The sequence below is a fragment of the Microchirus variegatus genome, assembly GCF_963457635.1.
Source record: "Microchirus variegatus genome assembly, chromosome: 5".
Classification (NCBI taxonomy): domain Eukaryota; kingdom Metazoa; phylum Chordata; class Actinopteri; order Pleuronectiformes; family Soleidae; genus Microchirus; species Microchirus variegatus.
This window is the reverse complement of record NC_139806.1, coordinates 2,110,935-2,126,479: the sequence shown is the minus strand read 5'-3', so window position 1 is coordinate 2,126,479 and position 15,545 is coordinate 2,110,935. Positions and strand designations below refer to the sequence as shown.

Here is a 15,545-nt window from a genome sequence, read left to right as displayed (position 1 = left end):
GATCCAAACTGACTTTAGTAGCAGATGAAGATGTAGTGTTTCCATATGGAATGGGTGAACACGTGCAACAACACTTATCCGACGTGCTCTTTAGTGTTGGATAATGCAGTTATGGCACAGACAATTCTTAAGAGATGTTCTGTTTTCTGCAGATTTGCTAAAAGTGCAGGTGCAGCTGTGGCAACCGCGTAACCACATGATCTCCTTGCGGAGGCCGCGAGTGGACTCTGCCAACTTCTTCCCATTACACAGAGGAACTATAGAAATCCTCAAACAACAAGAGTTGTTATCAAATCAAACAGAAGGATGATCGGAAACAGCAGATAAACTAAACAAAGCCTCATTTCGAACTTTAAGTTTATAACTTCAACCTTAACCTGTAACCGCAGTTTAAATGTTGGAGCAAAAACTCAACCAGTTCCTTTAGAAATGAGGTTATGTCTCATTGGGGCCAGGTTTTGGTCTCCATGAGGACAACCGGTACTGACAAGGTCATTGTTTATGCCAGAGAAAAAAGCTCCAGAAAACAAATACCAGTGTGCGCACACACACACACACACACACACACACACACACACACACACACACACACACACACACACACATGCACAGGTCGGGACCATCTGCCTCCATTCAAACCCAGAAACCTGTGTAGCATAGTTGCTCCGTCAAATTTAATTCCATTTTTGTTGGCCCACGTTCATGAATCAGATTATGTCTGATAGAGCTTGACTACTCCCACCCCAAAAAAGTTAAAATAAATCACTTTCATCAGAACAAATGGTAGTACACAGAATGGCTTAACTGTAATCAACATTATTGAAATAACACTTTCAAGTATTTGTCTCTGCACTGCAGTTGACTTTTACATTTAAATGGAAATATGTGTAAAATAAGAGAGACATCAGACATCTATCTATAAAGCAAGTTGTGACAGGCTTATCTCGCTGACTGTTGGTCAGATCGCCCTAAGATTTACTGATTTACTGATCACACTACACCAGGCAGGCAGCGGTTCATCAGCAGTGGCTGCGCTGTCTGGCGCGGGGAGGTGGGAGTGAAGATGTTGACATTTTCACACGGTTCACCGCAGAACATGGTGTCATACTGAAATGACGAGGTCGGTGTCCATTCACCAATACGCGAGCACATATTTATTTAGCATTAGCATGCTACTACTTTGCAGCTCACTTGGCAAAATTGTTTCCAAAGGTAATCTAGCGAGGCTACGATTAGCATTAGCTATAGGGATAACATAATACAAACACTGTGCAACCTGTGGCATGGCTGACAGTCACAACATCTAGCTGGCTAATGCTAACCGAAAATTTTAATATTTCCATTGCGAGGTTGCACAATGAGGTTGCACAGTGTTTGTATTATGTTAGCCTTTACCTTCCTTATCATGCATTACCATAACTGAAAAATCTTCTTCAGCTCCCACTACAGGAATACATACTTCCTACAGGCACTGCACTAGTGTTATCAAAAATAAATGATGCTTCTTCAGTCTTCCTATGAATGGTTCCACCTCACATCCTTAACCATGGATTTTCAACACAGGCAACCCGCTGCTTTCCAACAAAGTGTCGGTGACCGTCAACATCCTGGACGTGAACGAGTTCCCTCCAGAGTTGGCTGTTCCTTCAGAGTCATTCGTGTGTGAGAACTCCAAGGTCGGACAGGTAAACTCGGTTTAAACATCTTATTGTGTTCCATATTTACTGGGAAATACAGTGGATTTATTTTTCCCTCGGGATAAATAAAGCATCTTGAATCTTGAATCTAGTGGTTTGGCACACATCACTATTAAAAACATGCACCTCCAGGCTGGAGTTACCGTCCCCCCCCCCCCGATTAATTGTTCTCTCTTGGCTGGCTCCTTCCCTGACCAGGTGATCCAGATGGTGAGCGCCGTAGACAGGGATCTTCCTCCTGTTGGTCAGAGGTTCTTCTTCAAGGTCCCGAGGGAGCTGCGCAACCGAAACTTCACCGTTCGAGATTTTGGAAGTACGTTTAAAAAAAAGGGGGAAGATTGGGGTTTAAACTGTCAGTGTTTCAAGCTCATTCTTTTCCCCAAAACCTCTCTGTCTTAGTTTGTTTCTCATAGCTTTGAACACGAGTAATCGATTATTAATCGTTAGTTGCAGCTCTATTGAACACCAAACAATAAGACTGCTGTAGTGTATATTAGGTACATATTTCCCTTTGGAGTGGGGAAGGAACATTTACAGCGTCATATATAAATGAGCAACACTTCTCTTCCAGGTTTGACATCACGTCTTGTTTTCAAAACTGGTTTTGCACTGCCCCCAAGATGCCAAAGTTAGTAATTGCACATTTAAAAGCTCTGACCGTGATTCCTGCAGAGCATTGGAGCATTGGCTCTGCTGCTGCTGTTTGGGTTTGATTCTATGATATTTTTGCTCTATAGTTTTATAAAGTTTGGAGTCCACGTTACAGTTTCACACGACCGGTGTCACCTCTTTAGATTGTGGGAGGAAACCTGATGATGTTTCTCTGAACCTCCTTCCAAGTGTACTGGAGATAGACTTGTGTCTTTATTATACACTCACACAAAATAGATTTGCACCCAAAAAAAGAGATTTGAGAGCAAAAAAAGACAGATTTGCAAGCAATACATAAATACATTTTGAGAGCAAAAGAGAATAAGTTGCAAGCTTGCGAGTTCAAAAGTTTTGCTCGCGACTTCAAGTTTACCAATAGAAACTCTTCTCTCATCGATCAGTGTAGGCCCCGCCCATTTGGAGTTGCGAGCACACACCTCGTCACAAGCTAATTTTTTTGAATTTGCAAGCAAAACGTTTGAACTTGCAAGCTTGCAACCGATTCTCTTTTGCTCTCAAATCTATTTTGTGTGAGTGACAAGACACAACTGTATCACCATAGTAGCCTTCAGTTTGCATCAAACCTCCAAAGATGATTAGTTTGACCATCACGGGCTATACTGTAAAAACAGTGAGTTCAAAAGGCTGGCGTCGGTAAACATGACCTGGCTCCCGATATAAATGTGCACGTGTTCATTGTGTGGGTAAATAACAGAAATAAAGCCCCCAAATTTGGAGTCAGAACAACACAAATAATAAATGAAAATAAATGAAATAGTAACACAGACTCTGGTCCCTTTTTTTAAAAAAAACAGTATCTTGTCCATCAGGCAGGACATGGTGCATTAGGAGATTAGTTTGCATCTCCACCAGTAGGGGGCGACATGTAACCGTGTGACAGACAGTACAGTAAGTCCTTTACTTACTGCTCTCCCAACGCAACACCTCACCGTTTTGTGCTGGTATATATTTGCACCTGTATATGATCAACATCACGTCTGATCGAGTCAGACACGAGGACCTGCAGCCACACAGGGAACTAGAGTGTGGGGGGGGGGGGACAAGGTGCCTTAATGGTCTCTACCTTGTCAAGCTCCATCACTGTCGAGCAATGGGAGAACATATCTTTTTTCTGACACACACACACGCAGGTTTGCACAGCTATCCTTTTAAGGCCTCTGCACTGACCCTAAATCATAACCTAACCCCCAGTTAATGCTTAATCCTAACCTCAATCTAAGCCTGATTCAAATCTTAGCCATAAATTGAGCCAGTTCCTTAGAAATTAGGTTGCGCCTCTTTGGAACCAGGTTTGCGTCCTCGCGAGGACTCCTGGTCCTCACTCTGTAGGTGATTATGCAAGACGAGGTCCTGGAGAGTTCATTCACAAACACACACACACACACATACACACTCACAAAGAGAGAGATTTTCAAACCAAAACTCACCCTGAACTTGCATGTTCTTGCTGGATGTCTATGTCACTGAAGCACGGGTGATGCAGCCATCAGTTAAACATATATATCTATATTAAATCAGCTCTGATCCGACTCATGTTTCTTTTTCAATCTCTCACAGACATTAGCATGAAAGCACCGTTTTTGTCATATTCATTGGAAATGATTACCAAGGGCATTTCCTCACCTTCGATTCCCCTGCCTTTATAGAATACGCTTTTCATTGAACAGTTGAATGTATCATAATCACACGTGCGTGCCACGCTTATCCGCCGTGTGAGTATAATGTCATTTTAAAACAAATACCTTCCAAACCTTGTAAATAGAATCTGTTAACAGCACACACCTTGAAATCGAAATAACCTTACAAAAAAAAAAAGACAGAGAACAGAAAACGAGGTTGTGATGCCTGCTGGGAGTCTGACACTGAAGTAACACAGAAAGAAAGAAAGTGTGGGAGACTTTGGGGAAATGTTGACCTTTAGGTTTAAAGCTACTTTTATTGTCTGGAAGAAGAAGAAGAAGAAAAAATTTACAGAGACATAAATATGATAATCATAACATATTCTAATTATAACACATAATATGACTTTGAGGTATTTATATATATACACATATATGTATAATATATAATATATATGAATGTTTTCTTTGCCTTCCTTTGTTCAACAAAGCTTTGGTGACGACTGATTTGATGACAATCAGCTTTCACACCGCACACGCTCAATAACTGCTGGAAAGTTCCACACACTCTCTCTCCCCCCCTCCCTCTCTCTCTCTGTGCGTGCATATTAAGTAGCCATGTGTATTCTCCGTCAGCTGATTGGCCGAAAAAACAACAAAAGCTCTAGAATGTGCAGATCACCACACCCAAACTAGGAATGATTCACAGCGATCGAACAACCTTCATTCAAACACAAAGTTTATGGTTTTAGGACCCACAATACTGTATATATATATATATATGTAACTCAACCTCCTCCTCTGTTGCTTCCAGACAATACCGCCGGCATCGTGACGAGGCGCTCGGGCTTCAAGCGCCGCCTGCAGGACGTCTACGCTCTCCCCGTCGTGGTGGAGGACAGCGGTTACCCGGCTCAGAGCAGCACAGCCACGCTCACAATCCGCGTGTGCTCGTGCGCAACGAGGGGCTCGCTGCTCACCTGCTCGGCGGAGGCCATCTTTCTGCCCGTGGGCCTCAGCACCGGAGCTCTGATGGCCATTCTGCTGTGTGTGGTTCTGCTCATCGGTAAGCTCCAGACCAAACCCACACACGTTGGTATCAGTGTGTCTGTACCCAGTGTGTTTGTAGGAGAAAATGGTGGCTTGAACATCACCCTGTCAGGTTGAAGGTTGCAGAACTCCTTTGTGGCATCAGGGAAAAACAATAACAGGAGGAGACTGGTGCAGGTTCTCTGTATTATTGCAGTGTTGTTGTGCTGGTGTCTCATTAGTTTAGGGATTTGAAAGACAACGAGTTGACTGAGATGCATCTGCAAGAATCAGATCAACCAAATCGATTACATGTGGATTAAAAAATAGGGTAAGGGTGAAGTATTGAGCATGTATTAACACCTTCATGTCGTAATAGAGGTTAGAATAAGGTTATGTAGAATAAGGTGTTAATATGTGCTTAATGATTAGTAATAAAGGGCTAGTATGCTACTTATATATGTTAGTAAGCACCTAGTTAATGGTGAAGATGTGTGTCCAAAAATGAATAATGTCTGCTAAAATTTAACAAACATATCGACCCTCACATAAGTCCACTTTGTATTTTGTTTTATTTTATTTTATTTTATTTAACCACAAAACAACTAATGTGTGAAGTCTTCTGGCATTGTCTCCACCTCTTTCTTTTAATTACGCTATGATTAATAGGGTTTATAGTTTCTAGAGTTCAGACACAGCACGATCTGAATTCTTATTTTTATGTGGCCTAGAGCTGCTGACTGGAATATGTGTATGCATATGTCGTAACACTAGAGGGAGCCATCAGCCAGTGACACACTTCTAATAATTATCCTACAAGAGCTCACTCTGAGTCTGACTACTCATGTACTTAAATTGCACCTCCTTCCATTGTGTCATTTCATTTCTGACTCTGTTGCAGGGAGTTAACCCACATGCACCTGTGCATATGTATGTGTTTGTGTGTGTGTGTGTGTGTGTGTGTGTGTGTGTGTGTGTGTGTGTGTGTGTGTGTGTGTGTGTGTGTGTGTGAGAGAGAGAGAGTGCTGCATTGCACAGGAAGCAGAAATGAAAGAGTGCAAGTGTGAAAGCAGCTCTTTATCCTGGTCCCACATCTCTCCTTATCCATGTGTGTGTGTGTGTGTGTGTGTGTGTGTGTGTGTGTGTGTGTGTGTGTGTGTGTGTGTGTGTGTGTGTGTGTGTGTGTGTGTGTGTGTGTGGACTGACTGATGTCATGTCAGTGAAGAACCGTCGCCTCCTCGGGGCTTTGTGCCTTCTTTATTGGTGTCCTCTGTGGAGAGGAAGGGAAACTGAAAGAGGACATAAAGAAAGGGGACGGGCAGGGCCGGCTAATCGCTGCTAGCACACATAACATCTACTCCTTCCTCCTGCTCGACAGAGAGAGACATTTTTGTTTCCACATAAATCACGACGGCGGTGGCGAAAAAAACGACCCTTTTGAAAAAGACCAGGGACATAAAAAAAAAAAACCTGCCTTCATGTTAATTTAATAAGTGTTACTATCTGGATATCTAGATAGAAAAGGCAGTTGCAGCTATGTGTGCTGGTGAAAAAGCCCCGAACAATGGTGGAGCTCTGTGGGGAACTCTCTGGGGAACAGTCTTTGACTTGGCATCCCCTACTGTTTTATTAACTTCCTTTTAGCTGCTGCTACCTTGAGGGCAGAAAACAGCACAGCAACGAGCGCGTGAGCTGCTGAAGAAATGATGCCAGAAATAACATTAACAAGCAACTGGGTAGAGATACACAGACACAACAAAAGCCAGCAAGTGTGTGGATGCAGCGAGTGCAGCAGTGATTTGTTTCACAACAAAATTGACCCGATTAAGTGTTTATCAGTGGAATATTGAGGAGTGGAAATGCCTCACTGTCCCTACTGGGAATTAAAAAAAAGCAATTTTTCCTGCTGCTGGTTTTGTATGAAGAGCAAACTGGAAACGGTCCACAAACAGTCATTTCGACATCGTCAGAAAATGGCGGGAACAGTGTTTCACCAAATGCTGGTCCTCAGGGACTTTGAGACACCTGATTCAGGTCGTCATCGAACTCTGCCAAAGCCTGATAACGAGCCCTTCGTTTGAATCAGGTGAATAAGAAAACACCTATAACGTGCAGGACAGGAGTCCCTGAGGACCAGAACCTGGTTCTAATGACAAAGAGGCTCATTTCTGAGGAAGTGCATCAGTGTAGGGTTAAGATTTGGTGAACTGGTTACGGTTAAGATTGCAAATTGACCCAGGTTTCCAGGAGTCCACCACCTGAAGTCCTTTGCTGTGTCTCAGACCCATTCCACACTTCACCGTCCTGTCCAATAAAGGAAAACATCACCTACACTCTTAGAAATAAGGGTTCCAAAAGGGTTATTCTACAAGGGCTGAGGATCTACCTGGAACCATTTGCTTCTGAAAAACGCTTTCCCGAAAAAATAGTTTTTTCAAGGGTTCTTGGTAACACTAATGGTTCCAGTAAGAACCATTTTGATCCAGAGAACCTTTTAAAACCCCTTTCCTGAATAAAGGGTTTTAAAAGGGTTCTTGGTGGAACCCTTCTATGAGGACTAGCTAAAGAACCTTATATGGTTCTACTCAGCACTTTCATTTCTAAGAGTGTGGTTAGTGTTGTGCTCATACGTTTACATACCCTCACAGAATTTATGATTTCTTAGAGATAGAGAATTTGAATGACTCTTCTTTCACCCATGGTTAGTGGTTGGCTCGAGCCATTTATTGTCAAACAACTGTGTTTACTCTTTTTAAATCACAATGACAACTTAAACTACCCAAATGACCCTGTTTGAAAGTTTGCATACCATGCATTTCCCCCTTTAACACCAATGACATCTTGAGGGCTTTTGTGGTAGTTGTGGATGAGGCTCTTTATCTTCTCAGATGGTAAAGCTGCCCATTATTCCTGTATATATATATGACTAAAGCAATTACACATCATTTTTCTCCCCACGCTCCGAGTAAAACTAAGTATGACCGACAATAATTTGACAGGCAGCTCTGAAAACATCAGATATATTCACCTTTTTTTGGTTTTGTGTCAGAACTTTAAGAAATAAATCCTCACGGATCGTCTTTATTTCTCGGTAGCGTCTGCCTTTTAGCGGTCTCCTCTAAAGCAGCTGCAGCTTTTCAGTGGCAGATATTGGAGTTATGTAACGGTCCAAGGATAAAGAACAGTGACACACATGGGCTTTTTGAGATTGGTGGGGGGGGGGAAGCTGTGTTAGTGGTTGTTATATATCACAGAACAACGTGTCTGTGGAGTCGCTCAGTCGTTTCGAAGTTGTCCGACCTTGCTTGAGCTTTCTTCAGTTCTGACTTTGTTTGAACAGAAATGACAACGCGTCAACGCTGTGATGGACAGGTGAAGCAGAGAGTGGAGGAAAGGATTGGCTTCCTATGGGTTATACTTCTGTACCATGCTTTTAATGTGGGTTAGTAAGGGATGTGTACGCGTAATTAGACAACTAGACCTACACTCTTAAAAATAAAAGTGCTAAGTAGAACCATATAAGGTTCTTCGGCTTGTCATCATAGGAGAACCCTTCTTTGGCTACAGGTAGAACCTTTTTAGAAAGCTCCCACCTGGAACCCTTAGTGTTATCAAGAACCCTTGTAAAATCCTTTCTTCTGGAAAGGGTTTTTTCTGAAAATCGGGACAGCACTTGCACTAGAGGGAGCGCGCATTTTTGAGATTGAGGGTTAAGATAGGAATTGGAATTCACCCAAAGTCTCGTTAACTTAGTACTACTCTTGAGTGGGCAGCTACTTTTGTTTCACCATCACTTTGCATTGACTTTGTAAGCAATTTAATGATAAAAACTAAACATTTGAATCCAGTTTGGTGCAAACACAGAGCCAGGCCTTTTTGGCCTGTTTGCGTGTTAATTAAAAACCACTGGTTGACCTGTTGGCTGAGCTGTAGTAAGACCACACACGCCTGGACGCTGTATTTTCCACACCATTTCCTGAGCATGTTAGCCCTCCCTGTTTCCTTCCACTGGGCTCTGAATGGGGAAGAAAGCAGCTGCAGCAGCAAATTCCTCCATCAGCAATACAGGAGCTTGATAGATGATGTAGGCTTGGATAAATGTATAGAGCACATGTCATATTTGACTCTTTCATGAGAAGCTGTGAGGCCACACAAGGACGGGGCCAGACATTATATATAATCAGCAATATTGGATCAAATATTACGATGGTATTGCTGTTGTGTGGGATCTTGGGGCTTGTCGGGATCGCTGTTGACAGCTTCTCCTGTTCAGGATTCCTGAATTACCCCCCAGCAGCCGTTTCCTCCTCCTGCTCCTCCTCCCCACAAAACAAACACAGCGACTGATTAAATCTCGTAAAAACCCTGGATAAAGCAGCGTCAGTTTCTTCCGTATACAGTTAGGTAGGAACACAGGACGTCTCTGAGGGGCTGAGGAGCCAAGCTGTCGTAATGTTAAACAGCTTGTTAATCTCATATCACAGAATCCAGATGGCTGACAATTATATACTCTCCATCTCCATCTTCTGCTTTAAAAAAATATCATGAAACGTATGTCAGCGTTGTTTATTGTGACGGATGAGGACATAAAACTGTTCTGAAAGAGACTGAAATAAAATAGATTGTGAGCTTTTATTAAGTGGATGATTTTATTGAGGCATGAAGATTGTTCATGCCATGTTTTGATTAAGCATGTGAAAGGATTTGGTAATTTCATCCCTGAACGTTCTAAGAGGGTTCTTCCATTCAGTAAAAGGTAGGAAGGAGTAGGAAGTTCTATCTAGAAAAGGTGACCAGATCTTGAACATTGGGGGCTGCAGTGGGCAGGGTTAGGGGTAGGCTTAGGCCTGGGTCTTCTCAGCATTACCAGCGGCACGGAGGTGGATCCAGGGCAGGGTTAGGGTAAAGATAGTCGAGGGTGGGCTTAACAGTGAGTTTGAGGGAGGGCCCAGAGTTATCGGAGAGGCAGAGTCAGGGTAAGGGCTGGGTGGAGGCCTTTGTGAAAAAGCTGGAAAATGGCATAAAATTGTAAAAGAAATAGGGTTAGGGTTGACTTCCAGGGTTTAGGAGCGGTGTGTGGCGGTGTCTGTGGCTGGTCTGGGGCCCCCCCGGGGCGGGTAAGTGTCTGTGGAAGCCTGGGTGTGGAGCTCCAGTACTTAGTGAAAATTTTACAGACATGAGTAAGTGCAGTGCGAGTTTGACATTGTTTGGAGAAGTAATGCAAAAGAAGCACACATTGGCTTCCCGTGAGACACAAGACGACGAGCGCAACCGAGGTTCGGAAAGTTATTCTGAGCAAACCGATAGAATGAGTTTCTGAACCGAAGTCCTTTGAAGCGAGGTTTTTGGTTTTGGTTCAGAACCGTTACACGCTTAGTTTTATGACTTATAGGGTGGTAAATATCACATACTGTATTAATACTTGGGGGAAACTCTTTAATGATCCAATTTACAGTAAAATGCAAAGTCTGTAAGCAGATCTCGGCCGGCAGTAGCCGAGGATCTTTAGAAAGAAGCTTTTGTTTTAAAAAATATAATTTCCCGTGCAATTTTGGCCCAGAATCTTGAAATTGGCCTGTGCTCCCAGACGCAGTGGGAATACACTATGTCCCTCTCTAATACACCAGAGAGTGGTTTTACTTTTGTGCAAAATAACAGCGATGATACAGCGTGTGGACACTTGTGTACTGCACCTCCCTTAAGAGACACAGTATCCTCAATGTATACTCATTACCGCCATCCTTCTCCTATTTACTGGGAGCTCATATGTGTTGGCAGAGTTAAGGCGGAGATAGAATAAAGAGATAAAAAGGGAGAATAAAATCTCTCTTTTGGTTCAGATGTTGCTATATTTTTTTGCCTTTTTTGTTTGTCAGAAAGTGGCTTTTAGTTTCAAAACAGCCCTGCAAAGATTTCCAAATCCTGTCGTCTGCGCTTCTCTTCTCACCAAACTTAATTCATCCATGTCCAGTTTCGACACAATACGCAACCGCACCACAGCGTTTATTTGATTGTTTTGTTTTGTCCCTGTGTTGTAAATTCGGTGTTCATTTCACGCGTCTCGTGAAACTAACTAACTAACAGTCAGAACACTGGCTTTCACCTGATTCAGAACGGGAAGCCGATAAACAACACGCGGCTTAACGGAGGACGGCTATTTCCACCGACAAATTGCAGACTATCAGAGTCAGAGTCAGGGGCGGATTTTAAATGCGAGGACTTTGCATTTAAAATCCCCCCCTGACTCTGACTCTGACTGCAATGCCTCTGCTATCACTCCTGGTGACTCTTGTGCCCTACACTTCGACTTCCTGCAGCAGCAGACACCACGTCCCCACCTCCTATTTAGTCTCTCAAAGAGCTGAACATGCATGCTGAAATATCAATATACTCCATGTGCATATCAGCAGCCCCCATTAGCCCAGCCCTATGACCTTGTTAAGTTTCCCCGGGGAGGTTGTTGTTTTTCTTTCTCTGGACACTGATGTTGCCTCATTTGGCTTTCCAATAAAAAGCATCTGGTGTGAGGCGATGGATAATATATGGATATATATGGATATATATATATATATATAAAAACTCACAAAATTAAGATATTTGACTGTTGTTTCTTTTAAATTCATGCTAACAGTCCTATATGCTTGCATGGAAAGCAGCACTGTGTTAACACTCTGATATAATTACTGTAGTGTGAAACAGATTTGCTGAGCAAAAAATGTGTAATATCGTTGCCAGATGATGACACTGGGATCATTTTTAGTCTGTGATGGGATCAGTGCTGAGCAAGGTCACACTCTGTCAGGATCTGAGATGCCACAATTAAATAAAAAAAGGGTCTTTATTTGTAGTGGTGAGTGGCTCAAAATATCAACTATGATCAAACTATGTCCTGTAACATCTTTTGTTGGCGCCAAAGCTTTTTAATACCACAACCATGACTCCTTTAACACCTAAGCCTCAATGTTTGTGTGGTTATTTTAACCATAAAAGGGGCCAAAATATGGCTTTTTACAATTTTTACTGTATGTTGAAATAGAAGAAAAACAAAAAGTTGTCGTTGTACATGAACACCAGATTTGGCGTGTTGAATTTCTGGCGACAGAGATGCTGATTCGCCGGCTTTCCTCAACAGCGCAAGTGAAATTACTGTAATAACCAACTTTTAAAATAAATTTCCGATAGCACAAACCGTTGCGTAATAATACAGTTACGCTACATTTGGTGTTAAAGGGTCATGGGGGCCCTTATATTTAGTCTTGTGAATGTCGTCATATGGCTATACTATAAGGGTAAAAGCACCGCGTTTGACCAGCTGAGGCTCTTCTAGTCTCAACTCCTCATCCTCACATAATGTCAGTGAAGTTGTGAAGCAGAAATCGAGACAAAATGTAATGAAGATTTATGTCACATCTGCGTTTTCGACGGCTCTAACAGCAGCAGCAGCAGCAGCAGCAGTGCTGACATTAGCCGTGCAGACAGAGGAAGCCTCGGTTTAAACTCACTGTTCACAGCTTTGCTCGTTTGTTTCCCTGCTTCCATTGATTCCATCGCAGAACGCAAAGACAAAAAACATTTGCCGATCAAAACTGGAGGAGCAGGGCTTCATTTGCACTGAAGAAAAGCAGCAGTGCCTTGATTGAATCTGCTATTATTCTAATTATTATGATCATTTCATCTGCTCTGCTGATGTCAAACATTGTTGTGGATGCATTCGAGACATCGCTCGAGCGTCACACTGTTGTGTGCAGTAGAGATTTCACAGCCGGCGCTTGTTAACCATCTATTACCTGCAAAGTGAAGAGATTACAGCGTTGAAACAGAGAAGAACAAACTTAGTTTATTATGATCTACAATTGTTTTACACTTTTCATAGCGTGTTGGAGCATTTCCTTAATTACTTTGTTCACGCCTGTATTTCAGTCAGCCATTTTTCCCTAGATGCACTGAAATGAGTGGATCTGAATGACCGACTGTATGTGGTCGCTTAAGTTGAAGGTTTTGTTGGACCTTAACTACTTGCTGTACTTGTTGATTCAAATGCCTGCTGCACACAGTACACAAAAGAGAGAATAAAACCAACAACTTAAGGTCTACTTACCACCTCTCACAGAGAGGAGCCCACTTTTCTCCTGTAGACCGCGTTTTAGTCACTTTTCAGCTCAGGATAAAAAAACTGAGTGTGTGTGACCTTTTCTCGTCATTTTATTGACACAAAGGTAGAACAAAAAATTGGTTGAAATTATATAAGAAGGTATAGAGATGGAGAGAAAACATACTCGTTACACTGCTAACCCTGAGTCACCATAGCACAGGCGTCACATTCAATGTTCATGGACCACCTTGAAAACTAAGGTTTAAACCAATACATACAATAACAACAACAATCTATCATTTGGCAAGCGTGTTGTTGCTCCGTGGAGAGAGAGAACAACTACACGGATTGCTGAGGCGTCAGGTAATCGATACGTTCTGCATCCCGCAAAGCAGCTATTTACATTATTTGTAGGGCAGTGTGTCAGTGTCAGGAAGTAGGAGGAGCTTTGCTTTGACGGATAAACATAAACAAACACGGTTAGAAGTCTAGAGCGAAGTCAAGGACGCGAGCGCAATCAATGTCTTGTGCCCGTAAGGTCTATTTACCACCTCTGAGGGCTTCCATTCTCACAGAGAGGAGCCCACTTTTTCACTCCTGTAGACCACGTTTTAGTCACTTGTGATTTCAGCTCAGGATAAAAACTGAGTGCGTGTGACCTTTTCTCGTCATTTTATTGACATGAAGGTAGAAAATAAAATTGGTCTAAATTGCATAAGAAGGTACAGAGATGGAGAGAAAATATACTCGTTACGTTGCTAACCCTGAGTCACCATCGCACAAGCATCGCATTCAATGTTCAAGGACCCCTTGAAAATTCAATAGATAAAATAACAACAACAATCACAAAGCAGCCATTTACATTATTTGTAGGGCAGTGTGTCAGTGTCAGAAAGTAGGAGGAGCTTTGCTTTGACGGATACACAAACACGGTTAGAAGTTTAGAGAGAAGTCAAGGACGCGAAATCAAGGACGCGAAATCAAGGTTTTGTGCCCGTAAGACGCGATGCGAGATTTGGGGGGAGCAGCGGGGGCTTCCTTCTTCTCGTTATCTTCAAAGCGACTCGTGCTCAGTTTTTGGCAGTTTGTATCCCTTCTCACATGTCGACTCCCAGCTGAGAGCAGAGCAAATTACTCTGGGTCTGACCTGGGAGTGAAGCGTAACCCCATTAGATGCTGCCATCGGGAAACTTTCGCTGCGATCCATCACCTCGTGAAATACGTGGCGGAGAAGCAGTTTTAGGAAAGTTGTGGAAAAAGTGTTTGAACCTCGACTAACTGGATCGCTTCATTGTCTTTGTCTTTGTTTGTGCAGTCATGGCGGGTTTGTACATGAGCCAGCGGCGCCGCAAAGAGAAGGACACCCTGATGACGTCCAAGGAGGACATACGCGACAACGTGATCCACTACGACGACGAGGGCGGCGGCGAGGCGGACACGCACGCCTTCGACATGGGCACGCTGCGCAGCACGCACACGCAGCACGCCGGCGCCCGCAGCAGCAGTACCGGCAACAAAAAAAAGGACGCTGGCAGCTATGGCGACGGTGTTTTGCTGCATCTCACCGGAGGCCGCCGCGACGACGTCAGGTCGCCGGACATCCACCGTCAAACGGCCAGCGTTGTTGTCGCCGTGAAGAAAAAGGCCTCGCTCGCTTCCTCCCGCGGCAGAGTGAGCGACGGCGACGCCGAAATGATCAAGGAGTTCATCGAGCACCGGCTGGAGGAGAGCCAGAAAGGATACGCCTCCGCCGCGCCCTTTGACTCGCTCGTGACCTATGCCTACGAGGGCGACGGCTCCGTGGCCGGCTCGCTCAGCTCCATAGAGGAAACGTTGGTGGTTGACAGTTCGGGGGATTTGCCGTCCCTCCGTGACTGGGGACAGCCGTTTAAAACGTTAGCTGGCATCCTGGACAGACAGCCGTCTCCTCTGTCGAAAGAGAGCTGACTTTGAAGAGCGGTAAATACTTTTTTTTTTAGACGTGTTCTTGTTTTTTTTTTACTGTGACAGGCACCGACTAGAACGACAGGTTCGGACGTTTTTTATTTTTGAAAACAGTCCATGTGAGGTAGTTGTTGACGGCAGTGCCAGTCGGGCTAGAGAGCGGAGAATCTAGCGACAGCTGCATGACATGGTAAACTTGATAGCTCCTCAAAAGTGCCTGAGGTTCTGTATGTTTACATCGTCTTTTGATTCATGATACTTAATAAAAAAAATATATATTAAAAATCAACATCGTGATCTGATGCTTTGATTTCAAAATCAAATCCGTCAATTTTTTCGATACTTTGCTTTCTTCACTTTTAAAAATCGAGAGAACACTTTTGAAATGTCAAAGCTACACAAACACAGAATGGCTATTACAACATTTTTTTGTAACAGCCATTAAAAGCCCCCTAAATATATGTGCTGAGGAAATGACTTGAGTTTGAGTGA

The 15,545-nt window shown here is 43.3% G+C and overlaps 1 protein-coding gene across 1 annotated transcript in view; it reads left to right on the top strand.

Moving 5' to 3' along the window:
* Window positions 1–15,056, top strand: part of LOC310927585 (cadherin-12-like) — a gene marked incomplete at both ends in the record, with an annotated part of 50,088 nt that extends 35,032 nt beyond the window's left edge. Inside the window, 4 exons of the mRNA XM_083889906.1 lie at window positions 1,564–1,685; window positions 1,896–2,010; window positions 4,803–5,054; window positions 14,425–15,056. Coding sequence (XP_083746032.1) covers window positions 1,564–1,685; window positions 1,896–2,010; window positions 4,803–5,054; window positions 14,425–15,056 — 1,121 coding nt within the window. The remainder of the gene's footprint in view (window positions 1–1,563; window positions 1,686–1,895; window positions 2,011–4,802; window positions 5,055–14,424) is intronic.
* Between the last annotated feature and the right edge of the window lie 489 nt (window positions 15,057–15,545).